At 52.5% G+C, this 26,978-nt stretch overlaps 4 protein-coding genes across 9 annotated transcripts; 2 read left to right on the forward strand and 2 right to left on the reverse strand.

Annotated features, from left to right (window-relative positions):
- The first annotated feature begins 200 nt into the window (after positions 1-200).
- LOC140654334 (vitamin D3 hydroxylase-associated protein-like) lies at positions 201-10,174 on the forward strand. Its single transcript, XM_072867520.1, has 15 exons — positions 201-410; positions 1,807-1,920; positions 2,270-2,413; positions 3,367-3,500; positions 3,881-4,087; positions 4,558-4,598; positions 4,822-4,946; positions 5,584-5,709; positions 6,520-6,617; positions 6,793-6,892; positions 7,759-7,802; positions 8,277-8,316; positions 8,803-8,911; positions 9,262-9,407; positions 10,049-10,174. Exons 1-15 carry the CDS (start codon positions 201-203, stop codon positions 10,172-10,174), a joined length of 1,764 nt encoding a protein of 587 aa, XP_072723621.1.
- A 1,064-nt stretch (positions 10,175-11,238) lies between these two features.
- NSUN4 (NOP2/Sun RNA methyltransferase 4) lies at positions 11,239-15,137 on the reverse strand. 2 transcript variants are annotated; one of them, XM_072867139.1, is made up of 6 exons: positions 15,022-15,137; positions 13,883-14,313; positions 13,588-13,742; positions 13,269-13,423; positions 12,436-12,560; positions 11,239-11,663 (listed from the first exon to the last, which is right to left on the reverse strand). In XM_072867139.1, the coding sequence occupies exons 1-6, from the start codon at positions 15,133-15,135 to the stop codon at positions 11,390-11,392; spliced, it is 1,254 nt and encodes a 417-aa protein (XP_072723240.1). In that variant the 5' UTR covers positions 15,136-15,137; the 3' UTR covers positions 11,239-11,389. The 2 variants fall into 2 exon arrangements, with proteins under 2 accessions (XP_072723240.1, XP_072723241.1); XM_072867140.1 differs by having other exon boundaries at positions 15,026-15,083.
- A 1,042-nt stretch (positions 15,138-16,179) lies between these two features.
- UQCRH (ubiquinol-cytochrome c reductase hinge protein) lies at positions 16,180-17,675 on the reverse strand. The gene is made up of 4 exons (XM_072866916.1): positions 17,549-17,675; positions 17,425-17,451; positions 16,953-17,114; positions 16,180-16,446 (listed from the first exon to the last, which is right to left on the reverse strand). The coding sequence occupies exons 1-4, from the start codon at positions 17,588-17,590 to the stop codon at positions 16,414-16,416; spliced, it is 264 nt and encodes an 87-aa protein (XP_072723017.1). The 5' UTR covers positions 17,591-17,675; the 3' UTR covers positions 16,180-16,413.
- A 48-nt stretch (positions 17,676-17,723) lies between these two features.
- On the forward strand, positions 17,724-26,248 carry LRRC41 (leucine rich repeat containing 41). 5 transcript variants are annotated; one of them, XM_072866913.1, is made up of 11 exons: positions 17,724-18,120; positions 18,207-18,293; positions 18,853-18,923; positions 19,730-20,267; positions 20,472-20,897; positions 21,321-21,566; positions 22,474-22,638; positions 22,981-23,079; positions 23,574-23,696; positions 24,633-24,708; positions 25,953-26,248. In XM_072866913.1, the coding sequence occupies exons 1-11, from the start codon at positions 17,739-17,741 to the stop codon at positions 26,185-26,187; spliced, it is 2,448 nt and encodes an 815-aa protein (XP_072723014.1). In that variant the 5' UTR covers positions 17,724-17,738; the 3' UTR covers positions 26,188-26,248. The 5 variants fall into 5 exon arrangements, with proteins under 5 accessions (XP_072723014.1, XP_072723011.1, XP_072723013.1 ...); XM_072866910.1 differs by having other exon boundaries at positions 19,730-20,897; XM_072866912.1 differs by lacking the exon at positions 23,574-23,696 and having other exon boundaries at positions 19,730-20,897.
- The last annotated feature ends 730 nt before the right edge of the window (positions 26,249-26,978 follow it).

Below are 26,978 nucleotides of genomic sequence, written 5' to 3' on the forward strand. Positions count from 1 at the left end.
TTCCCGGTCAATCATTCTCCACTGCACGCTCCACTGAAGGCAGCTTTGCAGAGGTCAGCTTTGGACTTACTTACAAACTATTTGCTGACCCAAGGCAGTGGTGCTGGGAGGAGGGACCGGTCTGGGGAGGCAAGGAGGGTCTCCTGCTCCTGCCTTGCTTTTCTTTCTCACTCCATCCCTGGAGACCAGAAGGCCACGTTATGATCCAGCAACAGCTGAGACAGCTCCTGCCAGAGAAGGAGGTGGATCCTTCTGCTGCCCTCACCCTGCTCTGTGGATCGGTGGCAGCTGTGGTGGTCTGGAAATGGCTGGGCAAAAGGCAGATCCAGAAGAAAATGGAAGAGGCTCAGAGGACCCGGGATGAGGGTGTGAAGAAAATGGCAAAGGCTGTCCAGCAGTTCAGGGAGCAGGTAACCCATCCTTCTGGGGGGTCTGAGTCCCACCAGGGTGTCTGCTGATGTTGTTCTTCAGCTACTCCTTCCAGCTCATGGCTCCATAGCTTTTATAATGAGGAGTCCAGGGGAGATGTGCCAGCAGCCCTCAACAAGAAGAAAGGCTGCCTTGGGAGGAAGGGAGATCACTGCTCTCCTCAAGCTGGATGAGATGTGGTGGGAGTCTACAGCCAGGGAGATGTGAATTACTCACTGGGAAGAGGTTTTGGACAACACAGGTGATGAAGCACTGGACCTCCCTTGATCCAAAACCCAGTTCTTTCATTCTTTCGGGATCTAGAAATGTCTCTTGCCTCTATGGGTAGAAGCAAGAAAGCTTTTTCCTCTTCCTAACTCTAAGTTTACACATCTGTCTACACCCCAATGTCTTTGTTTCTAAAACCTGGCTTCTGGATGGCTCTTGGAGAGTCTCCAAAAGAGCTTTGACTAGGGTTCCCAGCAAGTGAGAAAGCCTGGCCCAGCAGGCTGCCCAGAAGATGCGTGGCCTAACTTAACACTAATGAAGCACAGGGCATTCAGTGTCCCTGGGAGCAACCAGGACACGGCATGGGGACGAATGAGCCAGGCACCCAACCAGCATGGATGTGGCCCTGAATTCCTACTGCAACACTGATTTCTAACCACCTTTCCTTCCTGCTCCATTCACTTCTGAGTAGGTACTGGTTAAACCAGCTCATGTTTACATAGGTAAAGTACTAGAGATAAAGCATACCAGCTACGAGTGATACATATCTTTACAACCTTTTTTCTTAAAAATATGTATCTATAAATATGATATAAAACCTTAAAAAAAGCTGGTGGCACTGAGAACTGCCAGTCGTCTTCACCTGAGTAGACCTTACCCACCTGGGAGTCCCTACTGACTTCTTTGCAGTTCGCTGGGCTTCAGCTATTAGATGTTTGTCCTCAGACCGGGCTGACCCATGGCCTGTACCCATTCTGAGGGGTGAAGGGCCAGCTTGAGGCTTGTGTGCAAGGACTTTGGTACCTTCTGCCCAGGCTGGTGTTTGCTCAGCTGAGATTACCTCTTGGTCAGTGGGTAAGTAAGTCAAGTCCCACAGTCCCAGGAGGAAGGCTCTGATGTGAGGCATTGCCTTGTCCTCTGCTGCAGTGGATGAATGAAGCTGTTCTACACCTTCAGAGACAGCTGGGCTCCTGTGTTTGCATCATGTTCATGACATCCAAACTCAGGATGAAACATTCAGCAGCTCAAGGTCTGAACCCCCACATGCAGGGTCTGCCTTTCCAGCAAGCTCTGTTGATAATGTTGGCAAAACTTAAGAGACTTATCCCCTCTGAGCCAAAGGGTAACTGGAGCTGCTGTCCTGGCACCCCCTTCATCTTCCCCTTGCAGGTCCCCAGTGTCCAGACAGATGCCATCCTGTCCCTGCCCCTGCTGGAACTCACTGACAGACTGCGGGAAGGGTCTCTGTCCCCCAGGACTGTCCTCTACACCTACTTAGAGAAGGTGAGTGCCTGTCTGCAGTGCAATGGGCACATCACTTCTATGTTCTCCATGCTATGGTATGTGGAACTGGTGGCTGAGAAGACTCGTTGGAGCTAGTGATTATGACAAGTCTTTAATATAGCAGATATCAGGAGAAAGCTATGAAAAGACAGCGATCTCTCTGTCTCCTGGGTCAGACCCATCACTGGACAGTCCTCTGAGATGGCTTGAGCTGGGATGCTCTGGGGAGGGGGTTGCCATTCATGCCAAGCCACTAGCCCTTGGTTTGAAGATCCAGGTAGCTACTGAATGCAGCTGTGTAACGATGCTGTTCTTAACTAACACCTATTCCTCCACATGTCCGGCAAAGGCCCTGGAAGTGACCCAGCAGACAAACTGCTTGCGACATTTTATCCCAGAGTGTGAGGAGCAGCTCCAGGAAATACAACGGCAGAGGGAGAAAGGGCTGCTCTATGGCATTCCCGTCAGCATCAAGGATCACATCGGCCACAAGGTGCTTCCCTTTGTGCCTGTGAAGTGTCCCATCGTGAGCTGGGCTGGGTGGTGAAGTGGTGGGACACAGAGAATGGGGAAGGGGCCCGATCCCTCCCTGCTTACACCATGGGAAGCCTGGCTGGGTCTGAGGCTGTGGGCCCACATCTCATTGCAGCTGCAACCCTGGCAGTTAGAAGCCTCCATCAGCAAAAAAACAAGGGGTGAATAGTTATACACCCAAATGATTTCTTCTCTGATATGTGAGACAGCACAGGCTGGGCTACATGGTCATTTGGGCCATAACTCAGACTTCTACTCAGAGGTTTGCAGTACCAGGGATAAGAACATGGCTCAGCTTCTAGAAAGTCATTAGTAGCAGGAACTGTTAATCTCGAATGCCTGTTGTGCTGTAGCCTGGCCACTGAGCCCCTTAGCAAGGAGCCTGTGCATGAGACGCACCAGGGACTCCCTCACGGACCAGCGCTGACAAGGACTGACCACACACTCCTGAGCTGAATTTGTTAGGCAGTCTCCTCCATGATGACTTACCAATACAGTTAAGAGGGCTCTAAGCCCAAAGCAAGCCCCAAACACCAAGGCTAACTGAAAAAGGATCACACTGTGTTTGCCTGGGATGTATATTCCCTCCCTGAACATCCACTGGTGGCTTCACTTGGGCAGCAGGACACTGGGTTTGATACTGAGCTAGTGCACCTATGGAGTTGCATCTGGGTCAGGGGAGAGAAATAGCATGGAAAAGAGCAAGGACAGCTTCAGGAGAAACCTTAACCCTGCAAGTGCTTGGCAGCCCTCTGCCAAGGATGGAAGGAGAGGGAGTCCTTGGCCCTTCATGCAAGGGCTTGCAAGGGAGCGGGTTAGTACCCACCCACCCCCCAAAGGGGACACTAGATGATCCTTCCAAAACTTCAGGGCAACTGCACTGACTGTGTCCGTTGTCACTTCTCTCTGCAGGGACATCTGTCAACCTGTGGGCTTGTGCAATGCCTGGGCACTCCGGTGCAGGAGGACAGTGTCCTAGTCAAAGTTTTGAAGAGACAGGGGGCCATCCCATTTGCAATGACCAACGTGCCGCAATCCCTCTTCAAGTAACATACATCATTAGCAATCTTTCCTCTGGTTGTGCTCCTGAAGCTCAAACCCAGCCTGTAGGTCCCGGGATAGGTTACTTTTTGTCTCCCGAGGTGTTGCCTGGACGAGTCCCTCTTCCATCAGCTGCCAACAATCTCAGTTCAACTGAAAGTAGCTTTCAGATAAGATTAAGAGGAAAAAAACATACCATGACATAAGAGAAATCAAATGCACTTGTGCATGGGAGGGAGAGCAGAGGCTTATGGGAATGAGCCGTGTCCCAGGGGATTTACGGCATGGAAGGATGGGGTTGGCTATGCCACGTAAGCTCACTGCAAGGGAGAGCCAACAAACCCAAGGCTCCTGACAGCCCGCTTGCTGGTTTTCTTCTCCCCAGCTACGACTGCAGCAATCCCATCTTCGGCCAGACCTTGAACCCCTTCAACCCCCAGAAGAGCCCCGGGGGCTCCTCGGGAGGGGAGGGAGCTCTGATCGCAGGGGGAGGCTCCATCCTGGGCATCGGCTCAGACATCGGTGGCAGCATCCGCCTGCCGTCCAGCTTCTGTGGGCTGTGCGGGCTCAAACCCACGGCCAAGAGGCTCAGGTAAGTTCTGGGGTCAACCTTCCCACCCTGCAAGGAGCCTGCTAATTGTCAAACTCAGCAGAAAGGGCAAGGTACTCAGTGAGTACCTGGGGGGAAAAGAGAGGACAGTTTCTTAAAGGCTGGCTTGCTTTGCTCAAAACCTCTCCCAAGAGGCAGCGTTGTTAGGTTTTGTGGGAAATGGCCATGTTTTCATTGTAAATCTGGCCTGGAGTTAAAAGGAAAAGGGGGCTAAAATGGTTAAATAATGCCAAAATGGAACATTTTTGATTAAACCAAAACTAAGATTTGTTGCAGTTTAGGGGTTTTTCTTCATTTTGACCAAAATTTTCTGTTTCACAGACATCAAATACTTTTAATAATTTCCTTCTGGTTTGGGTCCTGAACTGAAGATCCCACTATGCTATTCAAACGTATTGGGAATATCTCACCATTACTGAAATGACAATATACTTCTTTTTCTTTCCCCACAGCCTGTCTGGAGTGGGTGACCCAGTCAGCGGGATCCTGGCAGGTACATGAAGTTTTAATTGCTTTTCTCTATATGCTGTGAAGAGTCCTACGTCCTCCTCTAGGCCTGAGGAAAGCCTGAGACAACCACGATCTGTCCAAGATCTGAAACATCCCACCTCATTGCCTGATCATCCCTTGCAGCCAACGTGGCCATGCAGAGGGGTGGGCCAGTGTTCGGCGCACCCGTTTGCTTCACGTGGACGTTTGCTCTTGTCCCACTCCAGTTCCTTGCGCGCTGGGGCCCATGGCGAGGGACGTGGACAGCCTGGCCCTGTGCATGAAGGCGCTGCTCTGCCAGGAGATGTTCCAGCTGGACCCCACCGTGCCCCCCATCCCCTTCGATGAGGAGGTGAGTCCTTAAGTCAGCAAGCCCCAGTTCTTTTGAGGGTGCTGCACGCTCAATGTATGCATACTTTAAGGGTCCAGTTATCTTTACAGTACCTGTTTCCAGTAACTTATTAGCTCTTTTTGAGAGCACAATTCATAATTATTAGAAAAAAATAGGTTAGTAAGTAGTTGTCCTTTCTGCCTTCTCAGTTGGCGTGTGTTTTATCAGATTGAGAGATGCCAGAAAAGAGTGGGGAGGAAGGCAACACCAGGAGCAAAAAGCTGGAGATTTTTAGGGGAAGATGAGACAGGATTGGAAACTCCTGCAGCAAATCCCTTGACTGAGGACGTTTCCTTTCCCTCTGTAGCAGATGAATTTCAGGAGGTTTTTCCACCTCCATCCTTTGTAGCAATGGCTGAATCTACAGTCTTGAGTGGCGGTGCTCTATCTGAAGGGGGGGGTGAAGGGGATGCTGGAGAAAAAGGTGGGGGTGGACATTTGGAAAGGGTAACCTATGGAAACTATAAGCAGCAAACCAGAAAATTAGTTACTCCCTAACATCTGGAGCTTTTATCCCCTTCTGCAGTGGGCTTCAGCACGGGGGCAGGCCTGTCCCCGGCAGGGTGGGAAATGCTTGACTGGTGTCTCTTTGCTCCAGGTGTACTCCAGCTCTGCTCCCCTGCGGGTCGGGTACTACGACACAGACGGCTACTTCCCGCTGCCCCCGTGCATGCGGCGGGCGGTGCGGGAAACAAGGGGGGCTCTGCAGGCAGCCGGGCACCAGGTGAGCACAACCACCCCGTGACCGTGTCCCCAGCTTGGCTCCTCGCTGCTGAAATCACCCTTCAGAGACCAGACATAGCCCCCAAGCCCAGCTCTGGGATAATGACCTACCGGAGGTACGGGATTAAGTTACTACAGCCACGTAACACAATGCAGACGCATGCCTACCCGGGGTAGCAGTGCATCTCATGGGGAAACAGCATTAGCAATTAGCAAGCTTGTACCTTCAAGGGGCCAGGCGTGTAACAAATCCATCTCTGTGGTCCACACCAGACAGCAGCATCCATAAAGTGCTGCATTCGACTCTGGGAGGTCACCCCAGCATTTTCTAGGTCTGTTGCTCCCCAGCAGGGCTCTGAGAGGTGTTTTTACCCTTCCTCCCCAATGTCCATGGAGACTTCTGTCCTTCCTGGACCACTGAGGGAAAAGGACTGTGGGAGACGGGATGGGAAACACCTTTCTCTCCCTATGGAAACATGCTAGTGGTGTTCTTCATAGCAGAGTCCGTGTCTGAGCAGGTATTGATTCTGCTGGGACAGGCGGGAAACTGGTGCAGTTTCTTACTCAGTGACTGCCTGGAGCAGGACTGAGGAAACAGCTCTGGAGAGATCTCAGAGCTGAGCTAAACAGCCATCAGGGAGGAATAATCCCACAGGGAGATGCCTGGGCTGGTAAAGGGTTGAACTGGAACCTCCGTTGGCATGTGGAGCCCAGGGAGGTGCTGCTCTGCCTTTGAAGTATATCCACAATCGGGCCTTGGAAATTATTCACATATCCTCAGGCTGCCACATAATCTTGTGCTTTGGTGCAGCTGGTGCCCTTTTCTCCACCTCGGATCCACTATGTCATGACTGAACTGTTTTTGAAGACGTTTTTTGCTGATGGAGGCCGTGCTTGGTTGGACTTATTGTAAGTAGGAGCCCTCTGGCAGCAGGGCTGTAAAACACCTCCATCCCCATGCCATGAGCACAACCCACAGGCAAAACGAGCCCATCTCTCCCACCCCAAACAGGAGATACTCAGGTTTCTGAGAAAGGGCAAACAGCTTCTCTGGCATGATCCCCCTCCTCTTGTCATCTCTCAGCACAGGAGATATTGTAGATCCAAGCTTGAAATCACAGGTGAATTGCTGCAAGATCCCGAGGCTGGGGAAGAAGCTCCTGGCTCTGATTCTTAAACCTCTGGTGAGTCCCTGGCCTCAGGCTCAAAGCAGAGCGGTGTCAGCAAGGCCTTGAGATGCTTGAAAGCGTGATGGTACTGAGAGACACCTTTAACTAGAAACACTGGGATTTCAGGCCAAGGCACATGCTATCACTTTGGAAGGTCTTTTCTAGACCCCCTACTGGGATTTATCCAGTACAAAGGGAAATGAGAGAAGGACCAGCCAAGATCTGTAAAAGATTAATGCAGAGCCCACAGCAAGTGGTTCTTCAAATGCTAGACCTAGTGGTGCCGTTTCCTACAGACTCATGCATTGGGATTACTGCACAGGGGCAGCTGAGTTCGAAGCCCTATCCCTGCGTTGGAGGCCTCCCAAAGATCAAATCTTCATGGGAACTCCTGGTGATTAATAAGGGCTCGTCCTCACTGTAGCCCTTTCACCAGGTGAGCAACATCTGTAGGGCTTCTCTCCTCCATCCTCCCTTTTCTCTGCCTCTCTGTCCAGTTGGGTTGTTCTCAGCTGACAGGATCAAAAAGGTAGCAGCGAGTGGGAGGCAATCAAAGTGCTCGTAGAGTTCTTGTTTCTGTGAGATACCAAGTTAAAAAATGTTTGATTTATCAAAAATAATGAAAGGCAGCTTGCTTCAAGTGAGTGCATTCCTCTGTGAGCAGGAAATACTGGGCTGTAAGAAACAAATTGGGAACCAACAACCAGAAGTTGGAAGCAAAGTAAAATCAGAACCATGCGGAGCATTTTTAATCATCACCTTTCACCCTCAGTGCAGCATCCCCAGGGACAGAGGCAGGATGGGACCGGGGGCTTCCCGGGATGGCACAAGTTACTGCACCCCCCTGTCCTGTCCCTAACAGCAACCTCTTGCCTTTCCAGTTTCCCCGCCTGGCTGACTATCTGAGCGCCTTGGGTGGAATGAGGTAAGGTGGCATCGTCCCCAGCGATGTCCATGAAAACAAACGGTGCCTTTTCCTCTAAGTGTCCGTGGTGGGGGCACTGGATTCACGGCAGGCTCTGACCTGCTCTCTGCAGGGGCTGTCCCCCCATCCTGGACATGGCTTCAGCCTTTAGGAACACATCTCCCCAGTGCTGCACTGCCCCTGGTGTTATCCTGAAAGGGCTGAGGGACCTGGACAGATAAGGTCATACAGGAAGCCTGTGGCGGAGACGAGTACTAAATCCAGGCTCACAAGAGGAACCTTCTCCCTGCCACTTCCGGACATTTGTTGCTTAATTGCTTGGCCAAATGCCCAAGGAAACTTTAGACAAATGATGAAAGATGTATTGTTTTAAGTAATTGCTAAAATCACTGGGACTTATCAACGTGGAGGATTATTTAAGCAATTCCTCCTCCTCTTAAAGCTTAAAAATGTTGCTATGATTTCCACTTGCAGGTCAGTGAAGGAGATGTGGGATCATCACCATCAAATAGAGGTATGTTTTGAGGACTTTTCTCTCTGGCATCATGCTACAAGTTGAGACTTTATGGCAAGTGCCAGGTGGGAGGGTTATCAGTTAGGAAAGGGGTTGTGCAGGGGGGTGCTGGGGAGGAGACAAGACAGAGGGACAGGCACGAAAGAGAGACAGGAATGGGGTCGATGGGCTTTTGGCTCAACCCAGCCAGGACTTTATCGGTTGCCCACAGTGCCCATGCCCACATGTCCATGTTTGACGGTCCCAGCACAACAAAGGCTGCCCTGGGAGTGGGGACAGCCAGAGAGCGACCTTTCCAATTCCTGGCCACAGTCTGGCCATGCGCTGTGGAGGCAGACACTTACACACTCCCCTGCCTCTTCCCTCGAGCACAGCCGCCTGCTGCTGCCTCCTTGGCCGTGCCAGAGCCTGGTGCATACCCTGAAGAAGCCGAGATGCTCCAGGCGTGGACATGGCCCCCATGTCATCTCCCCTCTCCTCCCCAAGGCATACCGCACCGAGTTCATCGCCCGGTGGAGGGAACTCCGGCTGGACGTTGTGCTGTGCCCTGTCCTGGGGCCTGCCTTCACCGCGGGATACCCCGGGAAACTCCTCAGTAAGTGAGTCTGGGACCTTTCTGGGAGGGCAGAGGACCGCAGTGGTTGAGACGACAGAAATGTCCACTAACATGGAGCTTCACTGCCCACCTAAGCATTTTATGGGCATTAGGAAGGAAAAATAACTACCATAAAGCTATCTGAGCAGATGGAGACAGACACACGGAGGAAGTGATCTGATGGCAGTTGTTTCTTGCAGTAGAACTTGGACCTGCAGATGACCAGCCCTGTCCAATCTCTCCTCCCAGCAGCAGCTGGTTCTCAGGGACTTCAGTGAACGTGTCATGTGTAAGTCTGAAGGAAGACAGGAGGCTGTGACTACCTGCATTCTGTCTTCTGCTTCTCTCAGCTGCCATCTCCTCCACGATGCTGTACAATGTCTTGAACTTCCCTGCTGGGGTTGTACCTGTCAGCACGGTGACAGAAGCTGATGAGGAAGAGCTAAAGCTTTACCAAGGATGCTGTGATGACCCCTGGGACCGGACGCTGAAACAGGTATGCAACATGGGAAGTGGTGGAGCAGAGACTGCTGATGGACGTTCAAGTAATAGTTTCACCGAAATCAGGGGCTCCTAAATGTCTCTATCAACAGGGGCAGAGTGCAAAAAAATTCACCTCTTCTTTATATACCCCTTGCAAATCTCTTTTCACCCGAGCCCCAAAAAACGTAAGTCACTAAGCTTTGGTGGGACTGGGGGAGCACCCCCAGCCTGGATTATAGGCTGAAAGCAGAAAGGAGCCATGCAGCAAGGCTTCTTTGAGCAGGTCCTTGTGACAGCCACAGCCCACAGCACTGCAGTGCACTTTCCTCCTGCTCCGTCACACCTCCACCAGGACCAGGAATGAGGATGCTGAAGGAAAAGGGATCTGGCTGCAAGACAGCTCAAAGCAGAGCTGGCTGGGGGTTGGGGGTGGGTGTCTTAAACATGCTGCCCAAGATTTGGCAACCATTTCTATCACAAGAAGAGCAAGAGCCTTCCCTCTGCCCCAGCGTGCTAACGCTGCTTGAATGGCAGGGGTCAGCCTCCAACCTCCCCACTCTCCGGGACAAGCCACGGGCCTAAACCAAGTTTCCAACAGCTGCTGGAGGTCTGAGCCCCCCGGGTAACCCCTCACCGCCTGTGCCCCTGCTGCAGGCTGTGGCAGGAGCCGTGGGGCTGCCCGTGGCTGTGCAGTGCGTGGCCTTGCCGTGGCAGGAGGAGCTGTGCCTCCGGTTGATGAAGGAGGTGGAGACCCTCAGCCGTGAGAAGAGAGCTGCATAGCCTTCACGGTCCCACGCCTGCAGGGCCAGAGGCAAGATGAAAGGGACAGCGCTGCACAAATTCCTTTCTGCGATCGATCAGCGAGGAGGGAAGGAGGAAGGAAAAGCCATTTCCTGATCCCCCTCCTTGCCAATAAGCACAGATCCTGTAAGGAACCAAGATGCCATGCAGAGGGCAGGACTGGCTTAAGCTGGGTTCAAATGATGATAAGTCTATGAACTGCACCTTCCTGGAAGGATGGACATGGATGGGGGTTCACCCCTATTTTCATCTATGCTGCCTCTTGCAGAAGCAGGGTGATGCTGAGAGAAAAGGATTACAAAAGTTCAAGTATTTTCTTGCTGGCACTGGAGTAACTTCATATGGATGTAACTATGGGATGCCCTGTAAGGAATACAGCCGTGTCTACCCTCCCCATCACTGTATTTTGCTCACAAAAATAAAAATGTAGCTATTAAGCAACTCTTATCATAAACTCCAGTAATCCTTCACTGCTGGCTAGGATTATATGAATGCACAGTTATTACTAAAAATCATACAAGCACCTTCCAACTGGACATTCAATGGCATCTAGCATGGGAGTGTTCACACCTTCCCTCTCAACCACAGCTTTCCTGTCCGTGCGGGATGGCAACAGTCACTGGCCTTTCCACCACACCACGCTCTTGGTTCCACAGCACCAAGCTCTTTCCACCACCAGATCTCGAGCACCCCAGGCACATTTCCAACCTCACAGCAGGGGTATTCTTAAGAACCTCTTATTTCAGGACCTCAGGCTGCTCTTTCTGAAGGTAGGAGATAAGCAGAGGCAGATGCAACTTGATTATGCAGATGGTGAGATGTGGGACAGAAAGGCTGAGATCCCCAGATGGTGTTTGTTAACCTAAACCTGCTCATGCAGGATCAAAGCAGTCAGACAGGAGGGAGAGAGCAGCATCCACACAGGGCTATTTACTCTGTCCCGAGATGGATGGATAAATCGCTCCCTCTGGTAAGACCTCTCTCTCTTTGCTAGATTAAACACCTCAGTCTCAAACAGATAAATATTCAGGAGACTCCACAGCAGCTCTTTCTCATTTATTATCTGTGTCTGCAGTAAAAAAGCAGACTTCCTTTGGGACATTTTGAAAAGAAAAATAAATATAAAGCAGTTTTGCTTTCCCTGGAAATTTGGGGTATTTCCTGACAGCCAGCAGACATAGTCTGTCGCCCCTTCTACATCCGACGTAATTTGCAGAAATACATAGGTCCAAAGTTGGCTGTGAGGTGAGGCAGAACAAGCTCCCCCAGCCGGCAATCCGAGAAGAAGGAAAACGTGTCCTGGAAGAGTGTCCGAAAGTGGCTCAAGTCCTCAACGTGGATACTGATGTTAAACTCGGTTTCTGCAATTTCTACTGCTCTCTCGATCACGTGCTCGTTCTGCAGCGGGGAGAGGGAGCATGTAGAATACACCACCTCTCCTCCCGGCTTCGTAGCGAGGATCCCAGCCCTGCAGGCAAGATGAACACACACGCCGTCATGGGAAGAAGAGGACTGTGTGGGACACCAGCGTTCCCACCCACCGAAACTGGGAAGCCAGCACGTAACTCGTAGGAGGTGAGAGACAAATCTCCTTGAGACCACTGCAACCTGAGGACAATTTTAGACCAGGGCAATATGGGTCAAATAGATGCTTAGATTGATAAAGTACTTAACATGGGAGAGACGCTACTGGACAGCAGCTGGAAGGAGTAATCCTGCACTCACCTCCAAGGGAATGGGACAAGAGTACGTACAGAGGAAGAGGCTCTCGCAGTTCAAGCACTGCCATTCAAGCACTAACCTGTTTCCTTATTGCCCCAGCTCGCAATCAGCCCATCCAGCCTTCCCAGCAAAACGGGGTGACAAAGCACCCCCATGTCCTCCCACATGCTGGGAGAGGGGGACACTCAGGAATCCTCCAGGGCTGACTGCTGGGACACGGGAGACCATCACACAAAAGGACAACACTATACCCATCCTGTTCCTTAGACCCTCCTCCGTACCTCCTATGGCTACTGCTGGGGACAGGAAGGACGTTTGATCTGACCGAGAACATTTGCACCTTCTCACACTTATTATGATTTGATGTATTCAACTATTGCCATTAGTTGGAAAACTACACATGGTTTCCACATTTCCCAGTCGGGGACATGTAAAGTAAGAAGAGGTTTCAGTGCTGGCCACGGAGAGCTGCTATGGTAACACAAACAGCACCAAAACACAGCATCGAGCTCACTCACATCAGCAGCTGCAGCTGCAGCATGGGCAACATCTGACGCTCCTTGGTTCGCCTCTTGTGGAAGATGTTGTTGTCCTCCTCCATGACAGAGTGCCTGTCCGTCGTGCAGGGGACATCCACCAGGACCTGCAGCAGCAGAGGCCTTGCATCAGTCCTGGGCCCAGGCCAAGCTCAGTGACTCTCCTAGTGCAACCTTGGGCAACCTGCCCCTTGCCCAACTCCTCCACCCTTGCCACGCACCAGGCAGCTCTCGGTACCTCGCCTAGATGATGCTGCCTGAGCGCAGGTGTGCACCCACACTGAACTGTAACTCGTCTGGCCGCTTCTGCGTTTCGGGAATGTGCAAACAGACACAGAAACGCTGGATAACATCACGCTCTCGCACGTGTCATCATTTAACGTTTCTGCTCTGTGCGTCTTCCTGGTACACGTTACTGCAGCACCTACAGCTGCAACCACGCACGGCCAGAGCTCCTGCAGTGATGCTTCCCGGAGTAACAAACCCAGGTCTGGCGGCTGGACATGGCTGAGAAACAAGAATTATCTCATCTTCACATTTAACACCTTCCAGGTGATGGATTAGAACTGGATTTTTAAGGGGTATTACACAGGTAAATAAAGGTACAAGTCTGGATGCCCACATGCACCAGATCCTGCAGGAAGGGTATAGCAGGAGGAAATATTACGCCATATTGGCTTAGTCGTCTCTCTTTCTCTGCATTTAAGATTACGGAAAACAATACAATTATAATGTAGGATAAGCTGCTGTCTTCCTCTGAAACAGGAGGAAAGTAAATTAGATGGGTTTATCTTCACTGGTTCCCAATCACCTACCTTATGGAAAGTGCCACCTTCCAGATGCCCCCAGTCCCTTCCGTCGTAGGACGTGACACTCACAGTTTCCCTGATTTCTTTGGGAACGTAGCTATGGAGAATCTGGTACAGCCTCTTTGTCCGGGAAAGGGAGACGTCGTTGGCTGCCAGATGCCCTGAGAGGACAAAACAGGCACACTGGGAACGTCACTCCTGCAAAACCACAACTGATTCCCAACTCTCATAACCAGAAATGATTAACAGTCAGACATTAACGGGGACAGCACACTCCTCCAGGCTGTTTTATGCATGGGGACAAGGAACACCCACCTCCACTTACCACAAACCCCAGTCTGCAGCAGAGCCAGAGTCTTGCCACCCGGAGCCGCACAGAGGTCGAGGACAAAGTCATCCGGCTGCACGTCGAGCGCCAGGACGGGCAGGAGAGATGCTGCGTCCATGAGATAGTAGTCGAGAAGCCCCAGAGTGTCCGGCCTGCAAATCACCAGTTTGCACAAAAAAAGCAAACGTGCAAGGGGAAAAGAAAACAGCAGTTAGGAGTGAGGGTGGGGACGTACGGAAGCAGCGGGTGCTCACACACGTGCAGCGCCCGAGGCTGGCAGGGGATGTCTCACCGTGCAGGGCGAAAGCGTGTGATGTCGCCCCTGGGGAAGGTGTAACACTTGATGTTGGAGCTGATGGAGGCACGAAGCGGTGGTGACATCTCTGCCTGTGTCATCGTCTCTGCCTGCATCACTGTCCTGCCCTCGCCAGACCCCTCCTGGGCCCTGCTTTCCCCTCTCCCCGCTTCTTCTGTGGCTGCGCCCCGCTGCGATCGCTGCGCCTTTCTGGGAGCTTCGGAAACAAAATCGGTGGCATTCAGCAGCTCCAGCTCTTGGGTGACGTGGTCGACGGGAGAGAAGTTGTTGAGGAGGGCACCGTACTTCTGCTCGCAGAGCAGGCTGGCACGGACAGAGGGCCACAGGTCCTTCAGCTGCAAGCTGTAGCTCATGTCGAAGTGGTGCAGGGCCAGCCGCGTGGGCAGGATGCGGGGGGCCGTAGCAGCCTTGGGGGGAAAAAAATACCAGAGATGTTAAAAGACAAAATACCCCAACATCCCAGTGCCCCCCCCCCGCCTCAACATTTTTCCAGGAGAATCCAGCGCCGGGTTCTGTGCTGTCAAAAGCCCCCTGGGGCCTTTCTGCAACCCCAGAAAGTGACCGTGGCCCCAACGCCCATGGGCTGGTGGTCCCCTGGGGAGGGTTCAGGGCAGGGAACGGCTGAATGGGGCTGGGGGCACGGGGTGGGCGTGCAAGGAGGGGAACGGCTGCGTATGGAGTGGTGTAACGGGGGTGCAATGAGAGGCGCAAGGGGGTGAAGTGAGGTTATAGGGGTGCAATAGCAATGTAAGTGGGGAAAAATGGGGAGGTAGAGGGGGTGCAAAGGGTGCAACGAGGTGTGGAACGGGGCCAGAAGAGGCGTAAGGAAGGCGGGATGGGGGAGAGGGCAGATAGGAAGGGGTGCAGCGGAGGCATAACCCGAGTGTAATGGGGAAAGAGGAGACGGAAGGGGGGAACGATCGCAAGAACGTCGGGGGTGCGGGGGGAAGGGGTGCAACGGGGCGCAGAGGGGTTAGCGGGGAGAAAAGCGGGGCGCAAGGCAGTACGAGGGGGGAGCGGGGTGCGGCAGGGGAGGGGAGGGGAGGGGAGGGGAGGAGAGCGGAGGGGAGGGGAGGGCAGCCCCCGCGGCGGGGACCCGCTCCGGCCCCGCTCACCCACTTCTCCTTGTACCGGTGCCGGCGCGGCCCCGCTCCCAGCCCCGGCGGCGGCCCCCGCCGCAGCAGCGCTGCCGCCGCCCGCCCGCGCCCGCCCAGCGCCGCCGCCGCCATCGCCCGCGCCCCGCCGCGCCGCACCGCCTTCCGGGGCGGGACCTCACGGCCGCGGCCCCGCCCCGAGCGAGCCGGCCCCGCCCCGAGCGAGCCACCCCCGCGTGGGTTCCCCGGTGCCCGGAGCCGCCTTTGGGCATCAGCTGCCGAAGGGATCCGGCAACGCAGCGGGCTCTGCGGCAGGAGAAACGCGGCAGCGGGGCCGCGCCCCCCGCCCTGCGCCCTCTTTCTAGACCCTGTGCTAAAACCCCCCCCAAAACTCCCGGTATTAACGTGCTATTCTGACCCCAGTAAAGCTCCACGTCAGTCCACTAGGGATTAAACTTGAAATCCACCAGCAAAAAGGATTACAAACTGCTACATTAATCAAGAACAGCCAAATTTAAAAGGTGGGGCTTTTCACCTTGAAGAAGAGCTGAGAAAGGATTTGCCGCCCTGCGGAGCATCAATTTTCCTGCTACTAAACATCCTATTCGGAAGAAAAACAGGCAGAGCATGAACACGACCCTTCTGCCGGACAGTCCCGGGGCAGCAGAAGGGGCTGGTGCCTCACACGGACGGGCTTTAGTTCCCCCAGGTGACCCTTCATGCTCTGCTCGGGGCTCGAGCAGGTGGATCCACCACCATGCCCCTCCGCAGCCAGGTGGTCGGTTCCTCTGGCCAAGAAACCGAAGCCAACTGCGGCTGGGAGGCTCTTCCAGCTGCTGGCAGCAGTAGGTGACAGTGAGGGAAAGCTGACAGTTTTCCCCCAAAAGGGGGAAACTTCTCTCCTAGAACAGGGTCACTCCCCTTAGCTTACTTTAGTCAGAACTTACTGTGTGAACAATATTGGTCTTGTGGGGCTTGGAAACATCTTTGTGGCTCCGACAGACAAACTTCTTACCTGTGGGATCGCGCTCTAGCCGCTGCGCATCGTGGCTGCGCAAAAAGGATGTTCTCCCAAGTGAGGAAAAGTTTCCCCCCACAAACTGGGCTCTGACCCCCACTAATTCCATCTTAACCCAGTACAAGTCAGCAGCACAAGAACTAGGAAATAAACAGAGGGTATTTCCATGGGAACTCTGAATGTTTAATATGGAAAATTACAGAACATCAACACGTTTTTTGCGTGCCCGCGCTTCTTCCACGAGAAGAGACGCAGTGACACGCTGACGCTCGGTCGCTGCCAGGAAGCCATTTCGTTTATGCTTGGCATGGAGAATGAATGGGCAGGAAGCAGTACGGTGAATCCAGGAACCGCCGACACGGGCTGTGGAAGCAGATGGACAGTCACACCCGCCTTCACTTCAGGTTCTTAAAGAGTTTGTGAGCAACCTGAAAAGAGACAAAGCATTTGGTAACTCATAGTTTAGGGGCTGGCGATCAGCAGGGTGTTACCACGCGCCTCTTGGTTTTCTGGGCCACTAAAGCACACGGCCCCACAGCCCCTCCGCTCGCCTCGTTGCTTTGCAACGAGTCATTCAAGAAAACTAACAAGCTGAGGTTTCTTACAAAGTTTCACCTCAGGTTAAAAACGTTTAACTTTAAAATGGCAAATACGCCACTGAAATAGCAAAGTGTCATTTGCAGGGCAGAAACGATGTGTTTGACTTATTTAATTGTTTAATAACCTACCGAATCCCAGCTGGAACTGTTATAACAAGGAGGAACCGAACATTTAACAAGAAAAAGCATCAAGGCTCACAGTTCTTCAGAGCTTACTGTGACTGAACAGCTACCACGTCTCACGCTTGAGTTGTCTGCACTCTCAGAAGCGCGGCTAAAGGCAGCTCTGCTGCCAGCACCAGCAGGGACATTGCATCCCCGGGTGCAGCACTTACACAGTGGTCCCTGGCGTGCAAGAAGTCAAAAAGCTCCTCTGTGCACTGCTCTTCCGTCTGGGACCTGGAGGACACCCGCGCGTCGCACAGCTCCAGCCGCTCCCGCGCCTTCACGCATTTCTCCGTCTGCTCGCAGTGCTCACGGACCGTGGTTAAAGGATCCTGCAGACACGGGGCTGCCGTGAGAGCAGGGAGACCCCGAAACGCCGTTTTCCCCCGAGGCCCTTGCTCTAACGGGGAGCCGCCCGTCCGCACCGAAGCCCGGGTTCCGGCCGCCTCCCCGCTCAGCTCTGGATCGCGGCGCGAAGCGGCGACGGGGGCCCGAGCCCTCGCAGCCCGGCTGTGGGTGTCGGGGCCTCTTCCCCGGGGCGCCGCAGGGGCTACGGGTCTGCCCCGCCGCCGCCGAGGCCTGGCAGCCCCCCGGGCAAGGGCGGCCCAGCCCCCCCGCCCCGCGCCCCACCCCGCGTCTTACCACCAGCTCTTCCTCCTCCTCCTCCTCCTGGCGAAAAAAAAGAAAGTACAGGCGTTACCGACTGCCCGCGGAGCCTCGGCGCGGCCCCCGCCGGCGCGGCCCGGCCCGGCCCGGCCCCGCTCACCTCGGGCTCCCCGGCGTGAACGACGCTGTCGCGCAGCCCCATGGCTCCGCTCCCGCCGCACAGAAGGACTCGCCAGGGTCACCCGCCGGAAGTGCCGCTGCCCACCCCGGAAGCGGAAGCGCGCCCGCAGCGCGCTGGGACCGCCCCCAGAGGGTGGTGATTCAGGCCTGGGCGCGCTTCCCTTCCAAACATGGCAGCCGGCGGCGGCCGCGCCTGTGACCGTCTCAAGATGGCTACGGCGCCGCTCCCGCCCTTCTTTTTGCCCTTCGTCCTGGGGATCGCAACCGTGGACCCGGCTCGGCCTGGCTGCCGCTGCCGGCCCGTCCGGCCCCGCGTAGGGAAGGGGACGCCGCTCGACGCGACCTCCCCAACATGGCCGCCCGCTCCCTCCTCCTCCCAAGATGGCGGCGGCAGCGGCGCGCGGGCGGGAGGCGGGGGTGTCCCTTCCCAAGATGGCGGCGGAGCGGCGGCGCTGAGCGGGGCGATGGCGGCGGAGGGGCCGCGCAGCCTGTTCGCGCTGAGCGCGGCGGCGGTGAGCCGCAGCATGGGGGCCCTGGAGCGGGACGTCTGGGGTAAGGCGCGGGCGGCGCGGGGCGGCGGGGCGCGGGGCCTGGGGCCTGCCCGCACCCTGCCGCCGTCTCCTTCTGGCTCTCCGCAGCGCTGCCCGGACACCTCCTGCGGGGGCTCCTGCCGCTTCTCACCGTCTTCCGCCTCGAGCGGGCCGAGGGCGCTGCGCGGAGAGCAGGTGACACCGGCGGGGACGGCGACAGACCCTCGGGGGTGCCCCCGGGCGGGAGGGACACAGCCCCCGCCACACCCACACGCTGGAGAGGGGAGCCCCCCACCGCAGGGACCCCCGGCTGAAGAGCGGAACCCGCGCTGGAGGGAGCGGCCCCTCCAGGCTGGAAGTGGGAGCCCCGGGCCGGAGCGCCGAACCCCTCCACGGGGGGACGCCCCCGGGGCAGAGTCCCTGCGCCGGGCCTTGGGCACGGCCTGCGTCCAAAACCTTGAGTCCCGTGCCATAGCCAGGCAGGGTTCCCGCAGCGCTGCGGGCCCGGCTGTAACTTTGCTCCTTTTGAGGACCAACGAAACCTGCCATTTTTTTAACTCTCGTCCCTGAAAAGGCGGTGGTCTTCCCCCCCCCCCCCCCCACCGCAAAGCACCGTCCTTTTGCTGCAGGGGTCTGGGTCTGTGCCCCCCAGCGCTGCCCCTCGCCTGCCCAGCGCCCCTGCGAGCTCCGAGGCAGGGCACTCAGACGGGGAGAAGGGGTGAAAGCGCCCGGTTGATTATTTTTTTTCCCCCAGGCCTCTCGACGCAGCCCATCTGGCGCAAGCTGTGGGACGATGTGATGAAAACCAGGCCGCCCAACTCGGAGGTGAGGGGACGCTGCTGGTGGGAGAAGGGGCACGACACAGGCACCCCCTTTCCGACATCTTCCACGAGGTTTCGTTTTGAAGCCTGCCGGTGCTCCTGACCTCCGAGCGATTGCTGGCCCTTGTTTATAAGTGTTTGTAGAGCTCAGGGCCAAGGCACAACCCTGGTATTGCAGTCGTTTTGGGAAACAGAGTTCATAAAAGGAACCGTAGTGTACAGCCGCACCCTTCATCTCACAACAGCGAATTTGCTGAAAGAATAAATCCTGTCTTTAGAGATGTAATTCTTAGGGAAACAGAAGATAAAAACAGTATCTTATATCATGCTTACACCTACGCTGGCAAAAAAATGTGCTGATGTCTTAGAAAGCACTAGAAAAATACAGAAGACAGTGAGTTTGGAAGAATGGTTTTACATAGGAAAACTGAAGCAGCTCCATTGATTCAGCATCACAAAAGAATTGTTAACAGACAGCTTAATCACAGCCTACAAATAGATGCTCAGGAAGAAAGTTCCTGATGATGTGGTTTTTAATAGGCAAAAACATGGCTTAGCTTCAAACCAGTGAATATGTTTAAGTTAGGCCAGAAGCAGGATGAAGAGAGAGAGATGGGGGTAACTCGTTTTTTCAACAAATACACTGAGGAAGGATGTCGAGAACTAGAAAGGTAGTCTCAGCTCTGCTAGCAGTAGGGTTTTTTGGACACCACATTTACCAGGTTAGCAAACAGCAATAATTTAACCTAAAAAGAACGAGAAAACTTGTGGCTGACGTTTTGTTAATATGGCCCTGTTGTTTAATTGCAGAATATAACCTGTTGGAGGAAGAAGTTCCTTGAAACGTTTTTCTCAAACGTTCTTCACGGTGTCTTGGATGTTTCCTCTGACTGGCGTCTCAACGACCATCACTTTTCGCCGCTGCTCCACAGCTCCCCGCATGTTTCCCAGCTTACCCTCTGCAACATGCTGCAGGGCGCGGTGGAGCTCGCTGCTGAGCACAACCAGAAAGTACTTGAAAACCTGGCTGGCTCCCTGCGGATCCTGAAGTTCCAGCACCTCCTCTCCTCCGACCAGTCCATCAGGCGTTCACTGGTTTTACTTCTTCACCGGCTGATTCACCATGGCTCTGTCAGCCAAGTGTCCATGTATTCCTGGCCTGTTCCCGACACGGTTCTTCTCGTTCTCATTTTGAGCATGAGTGCTGGGTTTTGGCGCTCAGGAAATGCCCTCGCGTATCACAGCAGCCCGTGTGGCCTTTGCAGAGAGGAGGATAAAGCCCAAAGCCAGAAGTCAGCACAAGAGCGAGCAGAGAGTGGCCGTTACGATGAGAAGGAGTGGAGCGATGGTGAGAACCAGAAGGGATCCCCCAGGGCCCCAGAGGAGGCTGGTGCAGAGGTGAATGGACACGGGGCTGACGCTTGCCTGAACTCTGTCCTCTCTGAACCGAGAAGTCCTCCTCTGCGAAACCAAGCGTGTGAGGAGGCAAGCAGCAAGGTGCCCTGTGACCACACCAGCATTCAGGGAGGATCTTCTCCTTGTTGTGTCTCAGACCAGCTGTCCTGTCACCCCGTTCTTCGAAAGACACGCAGACGGCTGAAATCTGCAGTGGGGAAGAAACGTCGCTGCCTCAGACGAAGCAGGGGACCATATGCTGACCCAGAAGACCTGTATGATTTTGTTTTTACTGTTGCTAGAGAGGATAATTCAGGGTTACTTGATAAAAACAGCGCTACAGAGGGAGAAAACGCTGAGAACTGGCCTAGTTCCTCCCCAGGATCTCCATGCACTGGCCATGCTGGCTGTAAGAAAAGAGGAGGATCTGCTGGGATCTTTTCTCTGAAAGCTGCTCACCGCTTCCGAAGCGTGTCCACTCTGGAATTGTTCTCCATTCCTTTAACTGGGGAGACATGTCGGACTCTGAGTAACCTGCTGAGCTCCTGGGTGTCTTTAGAAAACTTGGTTCTGTCTTACAACGGTTAGTGGTGTGAACAGGTTGCTTCCTTCCAGCCTTGGTCTGATGGTCTGATTTATTTCGCAGGTTTACCCTGATTTTATTTTTACTGGAACGGGCATTGTAAGAGTATTGGTACCCGATCTTGAGAATGGCATCAGTAGAGATGTTTAATGAGTGTGAGGACTTGTTTGAGGGAGAGAATGGGGCCCATCTGCCCCAGAACAGCCCTCAGCCTTGTGCTTAAACGCCATCCAGAGAGGGCAAAGGGAAGAGCCAGATCTCCATCTCCCGTATACACAGTCTAGTTTAAGAACGTGTGGATAAAGCAGTCTGTGAATTTAGCCTTTGACTTAGGTTGCTTGGCCGTCGGTGCAGCTCCAGCTGCGTGTGCGCTGGTGTCTGTACGGGCACAGCTAACACCTTTCTGTGCAAATGCTGTTCCAGGCCTGGGTGCTAACATCTCCTGCATCCTCTCTGGGCTCCGGGCCCTCTCCCGCCACTCGGACTGCCACCTCCGCATGGTGCGCGTGAGCGACGTCTTCTCCCACATGCCTTGCTTGGAGCTTGTTCGCTGCATCCTGAGTGCCTTTCCCCAGCTCCACACACTCTCAGTCAGCTTCGACCTCAAAAACCAGCTGGAGGGGAACAGGCCAGAGGGCAATCCAAGCTGCAGTGAGGCAGAAATCCCAGGTAGGAATCATCATTCTGAATGACAACCAGGACGTGGCAGGCAGATAGAGCCGTAAAAGCTTGGCATGCAGATTTGAACTCTACACTGTTACAGTGATGTACAATTAAGCAATTACAGCCTCACCTTTCTGATTTAGATGGTGTCGCAGTTTGTCATTTCCAGTCTGTGACACGCTCTGTGGAGCCCAAGTCTTGCACAAAGCATTTTATTGCTGTATGCCAACTTGCTGCAACATCAGCTTTGTACAGGGCCAGTCATAACCTGCTAGCAGCGACTGTCCACGCAGCCCACAGGGAGCGTATCCCACCAGATCTGTAAATTGGTTGGGAGCTTCTGCTTTGTCCATCCTATTGACTGTGAGGCTCTAAGCCTTAGAGGGACCCTTAAGCAGAGGGAAAGCATCTCTTGATCATCACAATACCACAGGTGATGGCAAACCATTGCCCAAGCCTCTTAATTACAGCCTGGGAGCTACAGCAGCGTGTTCTCAGCTCACAGGTCTCTCATCACCCTTATTAGCCCTTGAATGACCAGAAAAGCAGTAAGCAAAGCCTGAGAAAGTATGGAGTGGGGTCAGTGAAGAGCTGTGCTCTGGGAAAATACTGACTGGTTTGTGCATAAAGAGTCACCTTTTCTCAAGCATTGTTTCACTGCCAGAACGCAGTAGAAATTGGTGGCCCTGTGTTCTGGCAGGAGTCCTGAAATGAGCCTTAAGTGATTTACATTACCATAGGTCTGAGCTGCCATTGAGCTCTGTGAGGCAGGGCACGTCGCATAGGCACTTTCTACCAACCTAAATGATAGTCAGGTCAGGCACACAGACTGCTTGCTTGCTCTAGGACCTAGCTATGTTGAATACGGGCACGTCAAACCAGGCTCTTTCATTGTTTGTTTTTCTTCCCTTAGAGAGCTGCCTGGAGCAGCTAGAGATCCGATTCCCCAGGGAACTTCTGCACACCGCGTTCCTGCTGCCAGTGCTCAAGGCATCAAGGTCCCTCCAGCAGTTGTCCCTTGACAGCGCCACACTGCCCTGTTCTCAGGAGCTTGGGCTCCTTTTGGAGGCGCTCAGAGGTACTCTGCTAACCTGTAGGTAGCATCACTGTGACACAGAGTAGATTCCTTGCTGTGATCTTCCATCCTTTAGCATGAAGCCAGCTTAGGTGGGTCCATTTCTTCAGTGTGGACATCCTTGAAGTCTCCTGAGAAAAGGAAATGGATGACAGCCATCCCACTTTCTGTGCTGAGCATGTGAATGATCCTGCACAGCAGGATGGTTCCTTTTTAATCACCTACAATCCAGCACAAATTATCCACAGTCCAACTCAGTTTCTGGGCATTAGTCGGTAGTTGGGTCAGGGTCTTTTTATCCCAAGGATGTACAGTACTTTACCTGAGAACTTGTTTTGCTTTTAGAGTGTAATCCAAATTTGAAGAAACTGAGCTTTCATGATGTGAACCTGGCTGAGCACCAGAAAGAAGTTCTGCTTTTGCTTCAGGATCCTGTCCTGCAAGGTACAGTAAACTCCTGGGTGCTGTTGCTTGGAAAGATGCTGCAGGTGGCTGTTTTTGGCTGGCTGACATGTAAGAAGTGATCTTCAGATGTGTAAGGTTTAGCTAAATGTCACTGTCCCTGGAGCAGATCTGTAGCTGTTGGCAGAGTGGGAGTGTGTCTGGTTCTTTGTGCCAGCAGGGCAGAGAGAGGAGCAGCTGCAAAGCTGGCGTATGCTGCAGAGAAGAGTCCATAGTCTTGGCTATAAAACAAAAGATTTTTAACCTGCGGAGCACATCAGCCTTTAACTGGATCAGCTGGCAAAGCCACTTCCCTGGCTGTGATTTCTGCTCTCTTCTTGTGACAGAGCGGCAGTGCTGTTGTATGCAGTCCACTGCTGGGGAAGCTTTGGTCTTGCATACAGATTAAGGGCTGGAGCTGTCTGCAGGATGTAATTATGGAATAATGAAGTGTGCAGGGAGTACTAACATGTATTGTCAATCCACTTCTTCCATAGAAATAACGTTTTCCTTCTGCCGGCTGTTTGAAAGCTCTACTACTGAGTTTTTGTCGGAAATAATCAATACAGTGAAAAGAAATTCATCTTTGAAGAGCCTTAAACTGCCTGGGAATCGCCTTGGTGCGTACAGGGAACGTTGCTGTGGGGCCTTGACCTTAGACCAGCTCTCTTGGAGATAACTTCAGGGTTGGAGTTAGGACCGTTGCTAGCTGGTGACCTCAGTGCTGAACTTAACACATGCATGAACAGAATGGATTTAGTTTACAAAATAAGGAGCACTAAGTTCATTTTTAAGGCAGAATTTCAGTTGTGTTCAGCAATGTACCAAGAGCCCAGGTGCTGTGCGGGCGTTACGGTTGCTTTCCTCTGCAGCAAACGCAAGTATCAGCAGGACTCCAGATTTGACTGAACACTGATCTGCTTCAGACTCTTTAACAGGAACAGATCCAGCAGCAGATGCACTGCCTCTCATTCAGAAGCACAGGTTTTGCCCAAGTTTGGGCATTTTGTGGCTTAAAAGCTGTTGTCAGCCACTAGAGGGAGGGGAACAAGTAAAGGAAGGGTTTGTATCAAAGAAGTGGAACTGAATTTACAGATATGATAGGCTTTTTGGATCACAGGCCAAGTAGAAATGTTTGAGAAATGAATTTCAGGTAAATCCAGAACACTGTTTTCTGTTCTCTTAATTAAATGAAATGGGAAAGCTTGGGGTCACCTGAAATACACCCGATTTCTGAGGTTTGAGTTTAACCCTGTGCTATTGGTCATTTTTAAAACAAAGCTGCATATTGACTTCTCAAACAAAACCAGAATTTTTCTAGTGAAACAAACTGCCCTATCAGCAAATGTTTCCATTGCCTTGAACGCAGTGCTCAGTGGGGTGAATTTGCTTTAGGCTACTGAAGGGGACAAACTGAGGGTGCAGAGATGAGCCCTTTGTGCTGCGTGCACATGCTTACAGCCTCCTTTCTGCACTATTATCCCAGCCCTGTGGCCATTTAAATACTTAAGACAGTTCCCGGTTTGCATCTAACACCCACATTTCTCCCCTCTTAGGGAATCACAGGCTGGTTGCCCTTGCAGACATTTTCTCCGAAGATTCCTCATCTTCTCTTTGCCAGCTGGATGTCAGGTATTCTGCTGCTCTAAGCACACTGAATTTCTTGGTTTGGGAGGGCCAGAGCTGAACTGGGCTCAGGCAGCCCTAGAAGCCTGAGCATGGTTTTATTCCTTTCTCAAGGGAACGTGTGCCCAAGAAAAGCTTAGAGAAACGCTGCAACGGGCACATACATCATCAGGGACCTCCAGCATCTCTGAGGCATCTCACTGTCCCTTATTTATAAATGAGTCAAGCTCCATTTTAAAAGCAGCTTTGGTTTGCTGCTCCCTTGGGAGGCTGCTGCAAGCCCTTCCTGTGCTGTAGGTTAGAACTAACGTCCCTACGTACATTTATTCTTAAGCATCAGTGTTAATAGCTCTGTTCCCACTGCCCCTGCATAGAGAGAGAATGCTGTCATTGCCCCTGTCAGATCCTGTGAATGCCTCCGCATTCCTTTCATCATCTTTGGTCTTCAACCTGAACTGCTGCTCTCTTCTTAAGCCTGAATGGCCATAAAGATAGGTAGTAAACTTCATGAAGCACATGGAGGGTGGCATTTCTGCAATACTAATGACTGTTTTGCTTGACTTCCCACCACCCCCGCCCCTTCACATCCTAACGCCTCAGGTTGCTGAGAGTACACAGGCTTGACAATTTATTTAACTGTGGCCACTCCTTCGGCAGCCTTGAATCCTGATTGTTACTGTGCCTCTCACAAGATTTAAGTCCAGCATGCAACTTCATCTTTATTTACACATTATGCAGGGGAAATGACCTTTTAATCTCCTAGAAACACCAGGACCTGACACATGCTCTCCAGATTTCCTCAGAAGGAAGAGATAAATGATCACTTACTGCTGAGGCCTGCACTGGGACCTGTAGATTAGGCCAGGCCCCTTGGTCCAGGCAGCTGACAGCTGCTATGAGACTGCAGTACTCCTGGCACTGCCTAGCCAGCAGCTTGGGTCCAGCAACATTTTAAGGCCATAGCTGGGTCTACTTAAGTCAGTAGTAAGGAGGCCAGGATGAGTTTAACTTGTCAGTGGTCACCACCTTAGTTTTAAAAAGCTTCCATCCCTTCATATTGCAGTGCTTCAGTTTTGTTTTTCATCAAAATGGACCACTTACACTTTGTATTGCTGAAGAAAATTGTACTTTGCATTGAAACATCCTCAAGTACCTGCACTGGCAGTTACTAGAAGGAACAGTAATTTAAACTGCTCAAATTATAGCCTAGACTCTTAATGAATTTTTTTTGTCCTTCTTTCCCTGGAAAGCTCAAATTGCATCAAACCTGATGGGCTCCTGGAGTTCACAAAGAAGCTGGAAGGCCATATCCAGCAGAGAGGGGGACAGATTCAATTCACACACCTCCGCCTCTTCCAAAATTGGCTGGACCAGGATGCTGAAACAGCTCAAGAAGCGCTTCGGCGTCTCAAAGCTGTGTGCAGTGTGGTCAACGACTCGTGGGACTCCTCCCAGGCCTTTGCTGACTACATCAGTGTCATGTGATGGACATAAGAGCAGGAGAAAACCGATGAGCTTGAACTAAGCATTTCAGTCCCTGGCCAATAAGATTTATTTTACAGCACAGATGGGGTTTTATTCCCCTGGTTCAAGCAGTATACAGTTGTTCTTGTCACTTTTTTATTCATTTGAAGAATGGGTACCACAGTGAAGTGACACACAAGACCATGTGGATCAACAGCTGTATTTCCAGGTGATTTAATTCTTAACCATCTTCTCAGTTTGAATATTATAAGTGGGACAGATATCAAATGAGCTGCTGTGACTTCTTGCAGATCTCTGGACAAGCAGTTATTTATTTCACTGGGTATTGTTACAAATTGCATGTTGTTTCAGCCAATGTCTCATCAATAACTATCTCCATCATTGGAGAGACTCAAAAGCCATCTGGTTGTGGTCCTTGGCAACCAGCTCTAGGTGACCTTGCTTTTGAGCAGGGGCATTGGACAATATGACCTTGAGGTCCCTTCCAACTTCAACCATTCTGTGATCTGTGAAATAAGAACTCCTCCCTCCACTTAAAAGGAGTACAGAACAAGCTAAAAAAGCCCCCAAGTCTTGACCTTTTACATTTGGAAAATTTTACTTTATACAAAAAAAAAATTATGTACTAAGTAGCCTGCTGTTTATTTGCAATCATGTTGCCCCTCTCCCATGTCTGCAGTCATTTTACAGAGGTTTTGAATAGTTTGTTCTTTTGTAACATTTTTATAATATAAATATAATTAAGACCCATAATGTACCAAAGTGTGAATTTTATTACTGGCTTGTAATAT

This window comes from Ciconia boyciana, chromosome 7, assembly GCF_034638445.1.
Source record: "Ciconia boyciana chromosome 7, ASM3463844v1, whole genome shotgun sequence".
NCBI lineage: Eukaryota > Metazoa > Chordata > Aves > Ciconiiformes > Ciconiidae > Ciconia > Ciconia boyciana.